Here is a 16,354-nt window from a genome sequence, read left to right on the forward strand (position 1 = left end):
CATAAATTTTTAAAATAAAAATTCAGGAGAAATGGACGGATAAACAAACGTAACCGAAACTCATCTCACAGAAAGGGAGCATTATTCACTCACAGTACTCGGAGTAGTGGTGAAAAACTTTTCTTTGCACCCTTAGAGTAGGGCTCACAAATAGTGATCTACATCAGATACTGTCCAGCCACTTGCCGTCCTCCCTAACGTCTGACAAGTAATGGTAAGCAGGCAATGGCTGTCAAAGTTTTACCCGAGGGGTTCAACCCAGCTTGGAAAGGTTAAGCATAGACAATGTCACGAGAGACGATCTCTTGAGAAGCAATCCAAGGTGGGACTAGTATCGGTTCTGAGAATGAAATGGCGCTTGCCATTAATGCCTGGCGAGTGTTTGGTGAATCCCCCCTCTCTTTTAAGGGACAAGTGTTGTCAGTCCAAGCCACTCTGAAGCTAACGTTTAGGGTATCAGGAGGGGGGGGGACAATGGTGAATATCTTTACGCGATTAATGAAGGCTCTTCCAAACAGGGACAGAAACAAGAGACAGAGAAACCCTATCCCAAAATACCAGGCCTGAGGAAGCATAAATAGACCAGGGGCTATAGGTGCTATATTAATTTATACTTTTTCTTTGGGGAGGAGGGGGGTTAAAGCATTGGACTTTTGTGGCTTCAGTTTCGTCTAAGTCTTGTGAGTCCACTTATAGCAAAAATAATAATAGTAATGCTCATAGAACTATTTACTAACTTACTTTAGTTGTTGTGCAAACACCAATATGTCGAATGGAATATTCGCTCTTGTCAGGTCTATCTACTGCTTTCCAATTTAGTTAGGCAAAAAGATTAGTCTCTGAACACTAGATTATACATAAGGAGTCCACATAGGGATCATACCTAGGGGAAAGCTGTAGGGGCAGGGTTACTAAATATTAAACTTGGTTAAATGTCATTCAAGACAGGGATTTTTTCCACAGAATAGTGTGAAGACAGCTTTTTTTCTCCCCTCTTCCCTGGAAGATTCTTAGCTTTTGTCTCCTTGTAAAAAAAATTAAAAGTGTCTATTTATTTATATTTAAAGCTAATCTAATTTTACATGCTAAAATGACATTTAAATGAGTCTTTACCATACATGAATGACACACTATATATAACTTAAAAAAACTAGATACTCAGCGACATTAAAATACAAAAATAAATTTATATTGCTGCTCAACTCCAAACACAAAAGATAACCCAGGTATATAGCAAGGCAATAAGCCCTCCTTAAGGAAATTGAAAACAGAATATAAAAGAATTGCTGAAATTAGAAGAATTAGCATGAAATGTAATACAACACTGGCTTCATTACAGTCTTTGCAGTCAAAACTGGCTTCATCCCCTGTCCTGACCCCTTCCATCCTAAGTAAAACGTTCATGCCGACGTTCCGACACTAGCTCTTGTTTTTACTCAGTGTTTAACCCGAAATATGTGACCTAAAACTCCTATTAGACCCATTAAATAAGAGTATTCAAAATACAACAAAAATATTAATTATACAATAAGAACAACAGTAAGGACTACTGCATTAGAAATATTAATAATAATAACAAAAAAAAAACAAAACGCTTCGATCAAATTTTTTTAAAACTTGCAATATAAAAACTAAAAGGGATACTTATAGAACCATTAAAATTAACCATAAAATGAAGGGTTTGCATCTGTGAGCCTCTCCCAAATCGAAAATAAACAAAAAGAAACACTTGTGGACAAATTAAGAAGCTAAAAAAGACGTCTATATGTTTTTTTTTAAGTTCTCGAGTAATAATCCTGGATAAAGCCCTAAAGTTACCTAAACAGCCTATATTCCAAAAGCTAATTACCTCTTATTGCCTTCCTTTTTGTACCTTTTTTCCCCTCTTAGGTCTTTTTTCCCGTTTCAAATATGGTTCCTTATCAGTATGAAATTTCCCCTATCCTTCATTATGTACCATTGACCCGTTAATTGCTGTTTTATTGTTAACGAGAATTCGGCTCACTAGCCCCATTCTTGGTCAATCTTTGTGCCGATCCAGTGATGAATACAAGTACCCCTCTTTGCAGAAACTCTGGAAATTTCGGGAAAGTTCCAGGAACAAGGGCCACTGCTAAGACTGCTGCCTGTGTACCAGCTATGCAGACATTTAGTGCAGTACCGATCGCCACTAGATCGGTACGAAAATGGAATAGGAATACCACCAACTGTAACTCACGGTCTTGGAGCTTTCACTAAATTCCCAGAGTTTCCGCAAAGACTGGCACTTGTATTCACCACTTGATCGGTGCTAGAATAGGGCTAATGAGCCGAATTATCATTTTAAATTGACAATAAAATAGCAATTACTATATGTGAATTACTACTGTAATTCACGTGTTATGTGTTTATGTGTCTGTGGCATGACTTCATACTCTTACACATAAAGTACTATATATTTTTCAGTTTTGTCCCTCAACTGTTTGAAACATTCTCTTTTTTATATTAAAAAATTAAGTTAATGTGCTTGATTTGAAAAAGAAACATATTTGATTGGAAATGGTTCACTAAAGCATCAAGACAATTCTAAAGACAAAATCAAGCAAACAGAAAGTACAGAAAAACATTATATATGAGTTCCTCTTTTTTATAAGACAATATTCTACGCTTCCTCCATTTACTCTTGAAAAAAAAAAAAAAAAAAAAAAAAAAAAAAAAAAAAAAAAAAAAAAAAAAAAAAAAAAAAAAAAAAAAACAATGCACGGAACGATCACAGACAAATTTAACACACAACCTAAAAAAGAAACAATAAACGAAAGTATTTATACTATTTGAAATGAAACAAAAAGAAGAAATAGAAAAAACCCGGATAAAGAACTGAAATTTGCTGTTCTTTAAGAGTTTAAGGCATTTCTATTCGAACATAGATTTTACAGCATTGCTTACTGTGCAAAAATTCTACCTAAGATATTAGAAACCTAATACCACAAGAGAGTGAGAATCAATCAATCCTACCCCCGCCCCCTCTTAAAAGAACACAACTACATAGAAAGTACAAGGTTGCTTAGCAATTGAAAATATATCCTCCTTACCCTTCTGAAACATTTTGAAGGCACCCGCCCCCCTCTCTCTCCAGAAAAAATTCAGAAAGCAGCCATAATTGAAAGAAATATAAATCAGCTGATAAAGAGAACAAATTGACAATTTAACCTAATAAACAATCACATCCAGATAAGGCACTAAAAATTTTCATTTTACAAGGCACTTAAGATGATAAATCATCCAATTTTTGAAGAATGACCGCTAAAAGTTTTCTGACATTCTGTAATTCTTTATAGTTAGTTTCAATGGCGTCCATAATTTTCGAATTCTCAACAGACAATCTTGAAATTGAGTCTTCTAATGCACTTTTTCCTTTCTGAGCTTCGGTGTCTGTCAAAGTTCCTGACTTCAGTTCCTAAGAAAGGGTAAGTCATATTTTATGTTATTATTATGATTAAAGCTATTAAAAGAATCAGCACTCAATATATGAAATTATATGGTCTAAAATTGCGTGTAACTTGTCATTTAACTAACTACAGTGGCTTAGGTTTGACTCCCTAGGGGAAGGGGAGGTAGAATATTATTCAGAAAAGGTTAAAAGTCTGTAAGGTCCCTTTTGGTGCAACTACTTTTTCACCACCCATCTAACGGGTATGGTCCTCTTGACCAATCGCTGGAGGTAATTCCCCCTCCCAGAATACAGTCTTGAAATTCAAAGACTAGATTTTAGCACAAAAGTAATTTTTTATCGAAGAAATCAACCCTATATTTAAAAAGGGAAACACACACACTCACATTAGTGCTTACAAGTGCTAAACCAATACTACAAATGCTATATAAATGGAGAATTTTAACTGAATAAGACAGAATAAGCGAGCATGATTAATGTAGGAAGTGAGGTTAGTAGTTGGTTTGGCTCGGAATGAGGAGTTGGGTAGGGTTGCATCCTATTCCCGCTAATATGGAGTATTCTGGTATAGATTCCGCACTACGGAACACAATAAATGCATTGGGAGAATATGGTACCGATTGGGCAGTAAAAACCCTTTACTATGCATACGATTAGAGAGTGAAAGATAAAAATGTTTGCAAAATGGATGATTCTTCGAAAGTTTTGAGGGTTCAGGGTGAATGAATAGATTCGAAAGTAAATGTCAAGAAGCAGTCACTTTGATTAGGAATACATGAAGACGAAGAGATGATGTTAGGCACCAAGAGAATCTGTAAAGTTTATAGTTCGACAGACCTAGGAAGTGCTATTAGAAAAAAATGGCAGATTTAGTGAAGGCGTAAAAAGTAGCAAAGCCAAGGCGCATGGTGGTTGAAACAAATTTGGAAGAATATATCTTCAATGATGAGTGAAAACATGTAATGTAGAAACATTCTATAATGCAAAATAGGTTAAAAAGGCTAAGCCACGAATTATGGGTGAAGTATAGGTTGCTAAAGGTTGTGCTCTTTGACCGTCCATCTGGGACAAAACGAAACGCAAGTCTTCCCGGAAGAAAAAGAAAATAGAGGGGAGAGCTAAAGAAAATTAAAATTTTGTGGAAAGGGGTACTTGTTAATTATTAAGAAAACACTCAAGAATTTTGATCTGTAGATCTGTAAAAACCAGTTTCATATTTTATAGCCACGAGATTTATTTAGTCTGACAGAATGCACTGGACTGATGCAATTTGGGCTAGGCTATATATTTGCACATTAAGGGGGGGTTAAAGTATTTGGGACAGCGTGAAGTGGGAAAACAATTCTTATTTCATATTATGCAGAATAAATGTAACTACCACATTTTACATGTAAATCAATTAAACTTTACCCCCTAACCCAATGTGCAAATATATAGCCCAAATTACATAATTCCAGTCCATTCTGTCACCCGTCATTTGTCTTCGTGGCAATGAAATCGGTTTTCTCAAATCTTACATTCAGAACAAATTTCTTAAGTGTGTAACAAGTACCTGGAAAGGTTTAAGGAGTCAGATTTTGAGCAGATTGAAGTTAAGGAGGAGCACCTTGGGTATCTTGGTCCTACAATGAGAGGTTAGCAGTAGAAGACGTAGTAATAATTTAGCTATATGCTCAGTAAAACAACTACAGCACATTTACAGAATACGGCACGTTAAATAGACGCTATGGTCCTCCCCACCCCGAAGAAAAGAAAAACATTCATATATTTATAATTCCTGTTATATATTGGACTACAGTTGGAATATTTTTAATTGCTTCGAAATGCCTTTTCCTCTCTTCCAAAATGATTCCGAGTAAAGCGAAATACTTTCAAACTTTTGATTAATTTTAAGAATCTTATAGCATTTCCTTCTGGAGAGGTCAATCACTAAATAAGAAATTTTTTTAACCCCGTTTTCTTTCTGTTTACTCTCCATACAAGTAACTAAATCTTCGAACAGGACAACGTGAAATGACTAAACATCAGTTTTATTTCTTCAACTTTATATACTAACTTAAAAGCCGTATAACACATTTCCTTGCGGTAGCATGGGCGAAGAATCCAGCCTTCTTAACCAGAGGTAGCCTGATTCAATCCCTCACGCCGCAAAGAAATGAACGGTTTTCAAATTTCCCAAATAATTAGCTTAACATAATTGTAATTAACATCGCAAATAGTGATTTCTTCCCTTTTGTTTAAATGTGTTGTCGTTAATCTGTTCCATTCAAACAAACAGCAGCTCTATAAGTTTTTATGTTTTTTTCCTTTGAATTTTCCCTCACTATTGTTCCTATATCATATAAAATGAAGGGCAAGTAATCACAATGAAAAAGTTGATATATTATGTACCATTACGATGAAGGTACTTATTTTATATGATTACGGAAATAAAATTTTATATGATTACGAAAATAAAACAGTAGCACTAGACATATCCAAAATCTTTGTCGAGACTTTTAAAATGTGATTGGTTTACGAAAAAACATTAAGGTTATAAATCAAAATTAGAGCATATTTTTACCCACGAGATAAAAGATACCGAATAATCTCTCTGTTTCACATTATTGTGACTTTCTGGTGTCTATGTCTAGGACTAAGGTGCTACAAACCTCAAAATGTGAAGGAAATTTAAAAGGCTATGATCGAAAGAAAACTTTATGAAAAAATTTGAAATAAAACAGAAAAAGCTGAATTGTTGAGAAAGCTTCTCTTTGGAATTTTGATTTTTATTGCCATTTTAAAATTATTTATTTTTTTCAAGTTTTGTTCCTATTGTTCGTGAAACTTAATTTATCTTGACATTTTTCTAAGTGAAACTTGTTATATGTTTATTTATTAATATTATTTAGATTTATTATTACGTCGGTTAGGTTAGCCTAACTTAGTGCCATGTAAAAAAAAGACGTACAAGTTTCACGAAGAGGAAAATCCACACATAATAACTTTCAAGAAGATGAAATAAAAATATTACAAGTTTTTCAAAGATATAAATCGAGATACATTAAGTTCCTTGAAGATATGAAGATATAATCCATAAGCAACAAGTTTCGCGAAAAAAACTATCCTGGTAAGTTAAGTTTCGAGAGAGTAAGTAAGACCAAATACATACAACAAGTTTCACGAATGAAAATATCTAGATAAATTAAGTTTTACGAAGAAAAAAAAAACATTCCGCAAGTTCCACGAACAAAACCGGCTTCACGAGGATAAAAATCAATGTATAAGTTTCATGAAGAGAACGATCAACATGCAACAAGTTTCACGAACAAAAATCAGCTTGCAACGAGTTTCACAAGTAACAAAATAACATACAACATACCTCAAGAAGAAAATAACAAGATAAACTGAAGTTCACAAACAAAATTCAACACGCAACAAGTTCCACAAACGAAACCGATTTCAAAAGGAGAGAAATCGATATATAAGTTTCACAAAGATAAAAATCAACAAGCAGCAGGTTTCATGAAGAAGAAATAAAAATATAAAAGTTTCTCGAAGACGTAAATCAAGTTACATTAATTTTTTTGAAGGAATAATCCTTATGCAACAAGTTTCTTGAAAAAAAATCAGCATACATCTTGTTTCACGAAGAGAAAAATCAACATGTAACAAGTTTTACGAAAAATCATCATAAATTAATTTTCACGAAAGAATAAATCAACATAAAACGAGCTTCACGAAGAAAAATATCAAGATAAAAAGAATAAAAATCAACACAAAACAAGTTCCAAGAACAAAATCAGTTTCATGAGGAGAAAAAACAAATGTACATCTTGCACGAAGAGAACAAATAACATGCAACAAGTTTCATTAAGTTTATTAGTTTCATACAAGTTTCATTACGATTCAATAAAACGCTGGCCACCAACAAAACATGCTTTTTGGGATGAAAAGACCTCCAAAGCCCTTGGGTAAAATCCATATATAACACAAAATAGCACCATTTCTCACCTAGGTTTTGTAGCGAAAAAGGAAGATCTGTAAGATCTGTTTGATTTTGTGTGTGTGGCTGACATGAAACTCTCAGGGAAAGTTGTCTGAGTCAGGAGCAAAATTCAAATAAACTCAATAAAATTCTCAAATTTGGAAAACCTTATTTTCTACGGGGGGTATTTTCAGCGGTTATTTTCCAAGGGGTATTTTCCAGGGGGTATTCTCCATGGAGGTTATTTTCCAGGGGTATTTTTAAGGAGGTAGAAGAGAAAAACCAAACTGCAACAAGTTTCATTAAGAAGTGATAACAACACAACAAGTTTCTCGAAGACGTAATTCAAGATACATTAAGTTTCTTGAAGAAATAATCCACGTGTAACAAGTTTTACGAACAAAACTCATGTTTCACAAAGAAAAACCAACATGCAGCAAGTTGTAGGACGAAAAATACCAAATAAATGAAGTTTCACGAACAAAAACCAGAACAAAACAAGTTCCACAAACAAAACTGGTTTCACATAGAGAAAAACTAATGTACCAGTTTCAAATAGAGAAAAATCTACACGCAACGAGTTTCATAAAGGTATAAATAAAGATACATTAAGTTTTTTGAAGAAATAATCCACGTGCAACAAGTTTGCACGTGCAACACGAAAAATATCATGAAACACTAAGTTTCACGAACAAAATCAGCATGCATCATGTTCCACGAAGAAAACCCCAACATGCAATAAGTTTCACGAAGAAAAATATCACGATAAATTAAATTCCACGAATGAATAAATAAAAAGTTTATTACAAACAAAATTTATTAAGAAAAATATCAAGATAAATCAAGCTTCTCGAAAGAAAATCAACACGCGACAAGTTCAACGAACAAACCTGGTTTCACGAGCAGAAAAATCAAGGTTCAAGTTTCAAGGAGCGTAAAATCAACATTCAACAAGTTTCATGAAAAAGACAAAAAGTTTCTTGAAGACGTAAATCAAGATACATTAAGTTTTTTGAAGAAATAATCTACGTGCAACAAGTTTCACGAACAAAATCAGCATGCTTCAGGTTTCACGAAGAACATACCATACGAAGAACAAGTTTCACAAAGAAAAATACCATGATAAATTAAGTATAACGAAAGAATAAACCAGCATACAACAAGTTTCACAAAGAAAAATATCAAGATAAATTGAATTTCACGAAAAAAATTACCACGCAACAAGTTCCACAAAAAACCCGGTTTCACAAGGGGAAAAACCAAGATACACGTTTCACGGAGAGAAAAATCATCACACAACAAGTTTTATCAAGAAAAAATTAAAATATGAGAAGTTTCTAGATTAAAATAAATAGTCATAGATTAAAATACATTAAGTTACTTAAGGAAATAATCCACATGTGACAAGTTTCACAAACAAATATCAGCATTCATCATGTTTCTCACAAAAGAAACCAACAAGCAACATTTTTCGCGACGAAAAATATCAAGATAACTTAAGTTTCACGAAAGAATAACTCAACATACATTATGTTTCACGAGCAATAAATCAGCACGCAACAAGTTTCACGAGCAAAAAAAATAACATGCAACATGTCTCACGAAGAAAATATTTTGATCAATTAAATTTCACGAACAAAATTCATCACGCAACAAGTTCCACAAACAAAACCGGTTTCAAAAGGAGGTAAATTAATATATAAGTTTCACAAAGGTAAAAATCAATATGCAACAAGTTTCATAAAGAAGAAATTAAAATATAACAGGTTTCTCGAAGGTATAAATCAAGATACATTAAGTTTCTTGAAGAAATAATCCACATGCAACAAGTTTCACGAACAAAAACAAGCAAGCATCATGTTTCACGAAGAAAAACCAGCATGCTACAAGTTTCACGAAGAAAAATATCAAGTTTTAAGTTTTAAGTTATAATTAAGTTTTAAAATATTTAAGATTCAAAAATATTTAAGATATTTAAGATTTTAAGATTCAAAAAAAAGATACATTAAGTTTCACCAACAAAAATATCAAGATAAATTAATATTTAAACGAACAAAAATCAGCACGCAACAATTTTACGAACAAAAATCACCATACATCAAGTTTCTCTAAGAAAAAAACAACATGCAACGATTTTCATGAAGAAAAATATCATAATAAATTAAGTATCACGAAAACATAAATCAACACAAAACAAGAAACATAAATCAAGTTTCACAAACAAAAATCAGAACGCAACCAATTCCATGAATAAAACCGGTTTCGTGAGGAAAAAAATCAATATATAAGTTTCACGAAGAGAAAAATCAACATGCAAAATCTTTAGCGAAGAAAATATCAAAACAAACTAATTTTCACGAATAAAAATCAGCACACAGCCAGTTCCACGAATAAAACCGGTTTCACAAGGAGAAAAATCGATGTACAAGTTTCATGAAGAGAAAAATCAAGATGCAACAAGTTTCTCGAAGACATAAATCAAGACACATTAAGTTCCTTGAAGAAATGATCTACTTGCAACAAGTTTCACAAACAAATATCAGCAGCCATCATGTTTTACAAAGAAGAAAAAACAGCATGCAACAAGTTCCACGAAGAAAAATCAACCTGCAACAAGTTTCAAGACGAACAATCCACATAGAGTGTCACGCTGGCGTCAATCGCTAGGGTCATCAGAAGAAACGCTATTGGAAATTTTACTTTTAAGTTTAAATGTTCGATTCTAGTGTAAACGGTTATTCTTTTTTAGAAAAATATCGAAAATACTTTAGGTTTGATAATGCATGCCAGAGGGTGCCATATGCCAGCCATTGTGTGTCAAGCTGACGTCAAATTCTAGGAGTCATCAGAAGAAACGCTGTTAGGATTTTTACTTCGTTTAAATTGTCGTTTCCAGTGTAAACGACACTTTTGTAGAAAAATGTCTCAGAATACTTTTGGTGCGATAATGCACTTTAGTGGGTGCCATACGCTAGCCATTGAGTGCCACAGACTGCGAATTGTCATGCAACATTGCAATCTGACAATGAATTGGCAAGTTACCGCTGTTCCAATTAAAACAACGGTCAATTTTAGTTTATGAAGTTATTTTAGTGGGAAAAAAGCTTCAAGACCCCTTAGGCGTGATAATGTACGCCAGACGGTGTCATAGTATGGCAAAGTGACGTGAACTGAAATGGTGTAACATGTTGAAGGTGGCTTGCAAAAACATGAATCAATTGATTTAAAGTATGTTTTTTACAAGAAAATAGATGGAAATGTCATAGGAATTATAGAGAGAGTGCCAAAGCGTGCAGTGTGTCATTCATAGTGTGACACAGTTGCACAAACTTGTCCTGGTATATCACAAGGGTGGCTTGTGAAAACATGAGCCAATGGATTGAAAGGACGATATGTGACAAGAAAATATATCGTCTAGGATGGCTTGCGAAAACGCGAGCCATTTGATATAAAGCATGATTTTTAACAGGAAAACACCTGAAAAATGCCTTAGGAATGATTAAGGGTACCAGAAGGTGATGGGTGCCATCCATAGTAAGGCATTGTGGCGTGAATTGATACATCACGTCGAGGGTGGCTTGTGGAGACATAATCCAATGGATTTACTGCATGATTTTTAACAATAAAATATCTGGAAAATGTCTTAGGAATGAAGAGAGGTGAGGGTGGTTTGCGAAAACCTAAACTGTTTGATTTAATATATAATTTTATAGTGAAAATATCTGGAAAATACCTTCGGAATGATGAGGAGGTGCCAGCGGGCGCCACAAGGCCAGTCATAGAGTGTCAAAGTGGTGGGAATCGACATGGGGTATTGTGGAGGGTTGTCTTGCAAAAACACGAGCAATTGGCTTTAATGCAAATTTTATTATGAAAATATCTAGGAAATGCTCCTCAGAAATAACTCTTAATAAGGTTTAAATTTATCTATAATAAAAAGTCGCCCCTCTGGCATTGGTTGCTAGGGGGTGGGCCAGCCAAATATTGTCACGGTGGCGTAAATATGCATAGTCCTGGCTCAAAGAATTTTTAGCACTTTTATTATAGCCTTTCGAAAATAACCGAATGCAAAAATCTGTTTCTTCGCATGTTCTGCATTTCTCATTTTTTTTTAATGTGATTTTTCTAGTATCAAGATTTAAATTAATGGAATGTAACAGACAGGCGCATCCAATAGAGCAAAGAAGACCTCCCAAAAATAGCTCTTAATAGGTCTTAAATTTACCTCTAATATCAGCCCACTCCCTCTGGAATTGCTTTCCAGGGCGGGCTAGCCACATATTTCCAATGTGGCGTGAATAGGCAGTCTTGGCTCAAATAAACGTGGCATTTTCATTAAAACTTTTCAAACATAGCCGAATGCAAACATCGGTCTCTTTTTTCTTGTAAGCGCATCTAATAGAGCAATAGAAACGACACATTTTCATTAAGATTTCTCAGAGATAGCTCTTAATAGGGCTTAAATTTACCACGAACATCAAACCCCCAACCCTACCTCAATTTATCTCTAATGTCAGCCCACTCCCTCTGGAATTTCTTGCTTGGGTGGGCTAGCCACATATTTCCACGGGGGCGTCAATATACAGTCTTGGCTAAAAAAAAACGTGGCATTTTCATTAAAACTTTTCAGAAATAACCGAATCGCAAAAATCAGTGTTTTTTAATCTTGAAGGCACATCTAATACAGCAATAGAAATAAGGCATTTTCATTAAGATTTCTCAGAAATAGCTCATGATGGGGCTTAAACTTACCACGAATATCAAACCCCCAACCCTCCCACCGTGGAATTGGCTGCTAGGTCCCCACCTTTCTTTAATTCATGGTTCTTTCTGCTTATATTTTATCCTTTATAAGCTTTATCCACGTTTGGGATTTTCCTTCGTTGTGTTTTAATTGCCTTTTCTGTGTTTTAATAATGCTTGTAAATTTCTTTTTCTTAATAAATTAGTATGTAAAAAATCCTTCATTCTTTAGATTTATTGATCTATTACAAATCTTCAATATATTTCACTAATGCAATTTAAGGATCTTCTAGTCTATGTACATTGGCATGCTCGTTCAAGACTGTCTCAAATATAAGTGCTAAATTCTGTGTAATGATGAGAAAAGGAAAGACTTTCGATCATAAACGAAGGTGGACCATATTCTAGCCTTAATGATACTCCCGCTTTTATTTCATCTCCGATAGCACATTCAAGTTCCAATAGAGCAAAAGACTATAAAAGACTATTAGTAAAAATGTGTTACGAACAAGCACCAATATTATCTGACAACGCCCTCTAATACATTACTTAATAAGCAGGTGCTCGTCAAATGTAAGCAGTTTCTAGGAATTGATTTTACACCCTGCATGTCAATTATTCCAGCCATATGGAGACACGCAATCTATTTAATCATTTTAGCATGCGGGAACAGGCGACTTTCCTTGGGCTCAATAGGTTATCATGCAGAAAGTATTCCCCAAATCAAAATATTAGAAAGGCTTTCGTAGCCCACCTTTTGACCACTCCATTCCAATGATAGGGAATCCCTTTCGAATCTTAATGCAGACAATAAATCTTTAGATTAAAAAGGTTCCCTGAAAAAATAAATCTTGAAAAAAAAAATCTTAAAAGTATTATGTAACACCCACAAGTACATCGTCATGACGTAACATCCCAAGTGTGTGCTTTCTTCACTTAAAAGCGAGGATTCCCCACGGGCCGATGAAATCTAGCATATCATGCAAGATCACGTCATCCTTAACATAAATTAACCTTCCTCTATTACATAAAAATCAAAGGAATCCTTCAAGACATATTGAAAAAAATATCTTTAGAATGTCTTGAAACGTCTTGAAAAACGTCTTCAAGGAAAATGTCTTAGAAACGTCTTGAAGAAAAATGTATTAAAAACGTCTTGAAATGTCTTATAATGTCTTCAAACGTTTTGAAAAACGTCTTGAAGAAAAATATCTTAAAAACACCTTGAAATGACTTGAAAAAAGGTCTTGGAGAGAAATCTCTAGAGAATCGTCTTGAAAAACGTCTTAAAGAAATCTTTTTTAAAAACATCTTGAAATGTCTTGAAGAAAACATTCCCTATTATTTAACAGCCAAAGAAAACATGATTTGTCGGGGGGCTCTGAAGGTCTTTCCTGGCCCTCACGGGTTTTTAAAGATTGAAAGAAAACATATGACGTAAGGCGTACGTCTGCACCTTGACTAGTGAACTCTAACAAGTCATATTACGTATCATCCAAAGAAATCATTTGCAGAAGTAAACAAACCCAATTACGTGACAACCAAAGAAATCATCAAAATCTTGCAGTCAATTAATAACACCTGCGTCTTGAAGAAAAAAGAGTCCAGGGCGGGATTCGAAGGGATACCTGGCCCGTAAAACCCATTATGGCGTCACTACTTACGATAAAAGTTAAACCACATTGTGTTTTTAAAAGTAAAATGATAATATATTGATTGGGAAAAGATCCCAGTTTTTATTTATTTAATTTTACTACTATTGTAACGACTAGAACATTGTTTTAAAATGGTTGATAAGATATTGGTAGTGGTTTGTATTTACTTAATGTATTTTATTATATTATTGCATTATGTTAGTTCTGTTATTTTTCTCTTTGGTTAATTATTTGGTAAAATATGTCTGAATCCGTCCCGTCACAAGTTTTTTTATATAATTTTTTGGGCCAGCTATAGGTAGGTAAGTTGTAGTGTTTTTTTTTTTGTTTGTAATGAATCGTACCTGATTTGACTTTTAACATGAGGTGTACCTACTGATAACGTACATTTTTCCAACTGTAAAGTTTCTTTTCTTACGCATAAGTGTGTTTCTTATCTTCATTACATTTTTCTGATTGGGTAATTTCCCTTTGCTTAAGGTTGATTTACCAATAGGAAACTGGAAACAATAAATGAAGTAAATCGACTGGAACAGGATTTCAAATGTAGTTTTAGAAGAATCTAGGCCTTATCAGACTTTTTTAAAACCGTATATCAGATTTCATCCGGAAAAAAGCATTTTGATTCCTCTTGGTCGCCTGTGCATTCCCATGATAATCTTCCCTATTTAATTATATCTTTTGTGAGCCCCCAGGCAAACATTCTGACCAAACTCTATCAACTGAACTGAAATATGTATCAGGTTCTGAAACAGCGTTGAACTTAAATGCACGAAATTATGAATAGGAAATGCAAAAGCTACCATGCTTGTAAATCAGACGTCAAGCTCTGACTGGTTTCATCTATTATGATGCTTTTCCACTACGGAGTATAAAGCATACAGGGTCGTATCCAGAATCTGTTTCAGGGGGAGGGGGACAAAAAACTTTAAAAGGCATCAAAAACTTTTTTATCTTCATGTTGGTTACGTTTTTACATGTCAGACAGAGGGCTAAAACCTCATAACCCTCCCCCCCGCCTTGGATACGACTATGAAAGGGGCTGTTCCCTCCTTTAAACCCCGCTATTTGCGCTAAAGTTTGACTCTTTCTCTCAAATCTACTTTTTAAAACCATGAAAAACTTTAGCGTAAAGAGCGGGGCGTTGAGGAGGGAACAGCCCCTTTCATACACGGAGAAATTTCTGTTTGTTTTAGGTTTTACTGTCGCTCCTTACTTTCAGTTAAAAAAAAACTTGTTTTTTTATTTAATTTCTGAACGTTTTTGAATTAATACATGTTTTGATTTTGGCTCTCCGCACATGAATACTTAGAACGAGATTTGCATTTTTCGTCAATACCTCGCTCTTTATTCTTAAGCTTAAATTTTGTCCCAGTTTCTTAAGAATGACCCCTGAATCACAAAGGCCGTAGAAGAAATAGTGGAAATTACTAAAATACTTAAGCGTAAAGAGCCGGTATTTAGGAGGAGATGAACCCCTCATATGCGTAATAATTTCCGTTCGTTTTGTTTTAATGCTGCTCCTTACTTTCAGTTGAAAAAAACTTTTCATATTTATCTTTTCATTGTTTTTTGTTTTAAAGAATATTACAAAATCCTGCGCTCCCTTCATCGAAATTCTCTACTCCCATGACAAATTCCTCAAAGGAAATATCCTCCCAAGTAACCCCCTCCCCTCAACCCCCCCATCCAAGAAAAAATCACCTGAAAACGTCTGTACACTTCCCAATAACCATTACTGTATGTAAACACTGGTCAAAGTTTGTAACTTGTAGCCCCTCTCCCGGGGACTGTGAGGGAGTAAGTCGTCCCCAAAGACATAGTTATTAGGTTTTTCGACTATGCTGAACAAAATGGCTATCAGAATTTTGACCAGTTGACTTTGGGAAAAAATGAGCGTGGGAGGGGGTCTAGGTAACCTCCAATTTTTTGGTCACTTAAAAAGGGCATGAGAACTTTTAATTTCCGTTAGAATGAGCCCTCTTGCAACATTATAGGACCACTGATAGGATCACCCCTGGGGAAAAGAAAAAAAAAATAAATAAATACGCACCCGTGTTCGGTCTCCGGGCAAAAAATACGTGATTCCACATTTTTGTAGATAGGAGCTTGAAAATTCTACAGTAGAGTTCTCTGATACGCTGAATGTGACGGTGTGATTTTCATTAAAATTCTATGACTTTTAGGGGGTGTTTCTCCCTATTTTCCAAAATAAGACAAATTTTCTCAGGCTCGTAACTTTTGATAAGTAAGACTAAATTTGATGAAGCTTATATATTTTAAATCAGCATAAAAATCCGATTCTTTTGACGTATCTATTAGTATCAAAATTCCATTTTTAAAGTTTCGTTTACTATTGAGCCGGATCGCTCCTTACTACAGTTCGTTACCACGAACTGTTTGATGAAAGAAAAACCTACTGAAGCAAACCACACTGAGGCAGAGAAGAAACTGAAACAAAGAAAAACCGTTCAAAACAAATGAAAAACAAACAAATAAAAAAACCGTTCAAAAATTAGACTGAATTGGTAAAAATAGTTACTATTCCAAACTCGTTTC

General features: G+C 34.4%; 1 protein-coding gene across 1 annotated transcript in view; it reads right to left on the bottom strand.

The window, feature by feature from the left end:
- Nucleotides 1–2,732: 2,732 nt before the first annotated feature.
- Nucleotides 2,733–16,354, bottom strand: part of LOC136035736 (uncharacterized) — a 52,545-nt gene continuing 38,923 nt past the window's right edge. The window contains exon 4 of the mRNA XM_065717705.1: nt 2,733–3,436. Within this exon, the coding sequence (XP_065573777.1) occupies nt 3,245–3,436 (192 nt within the window). The 3' untranslated portion in view covers nt 2,733–3,244. The remainder of the gene's footprint in view (nt 3,437–16,354) is intronic.

Source organism: Artemia franciscana, chromosome 14, assembly GCF_032884065.1.
Source record: "Artemia franciscana chromosome 14, ASM3288406v1, whole genome shotgun sequence".
Lineage (NCBI taxonomy): Eukaryota > Metazoa > Arthropoda > Branchiopoda > Anostraca > Artemiidae > Artemia > Artemia franciscana.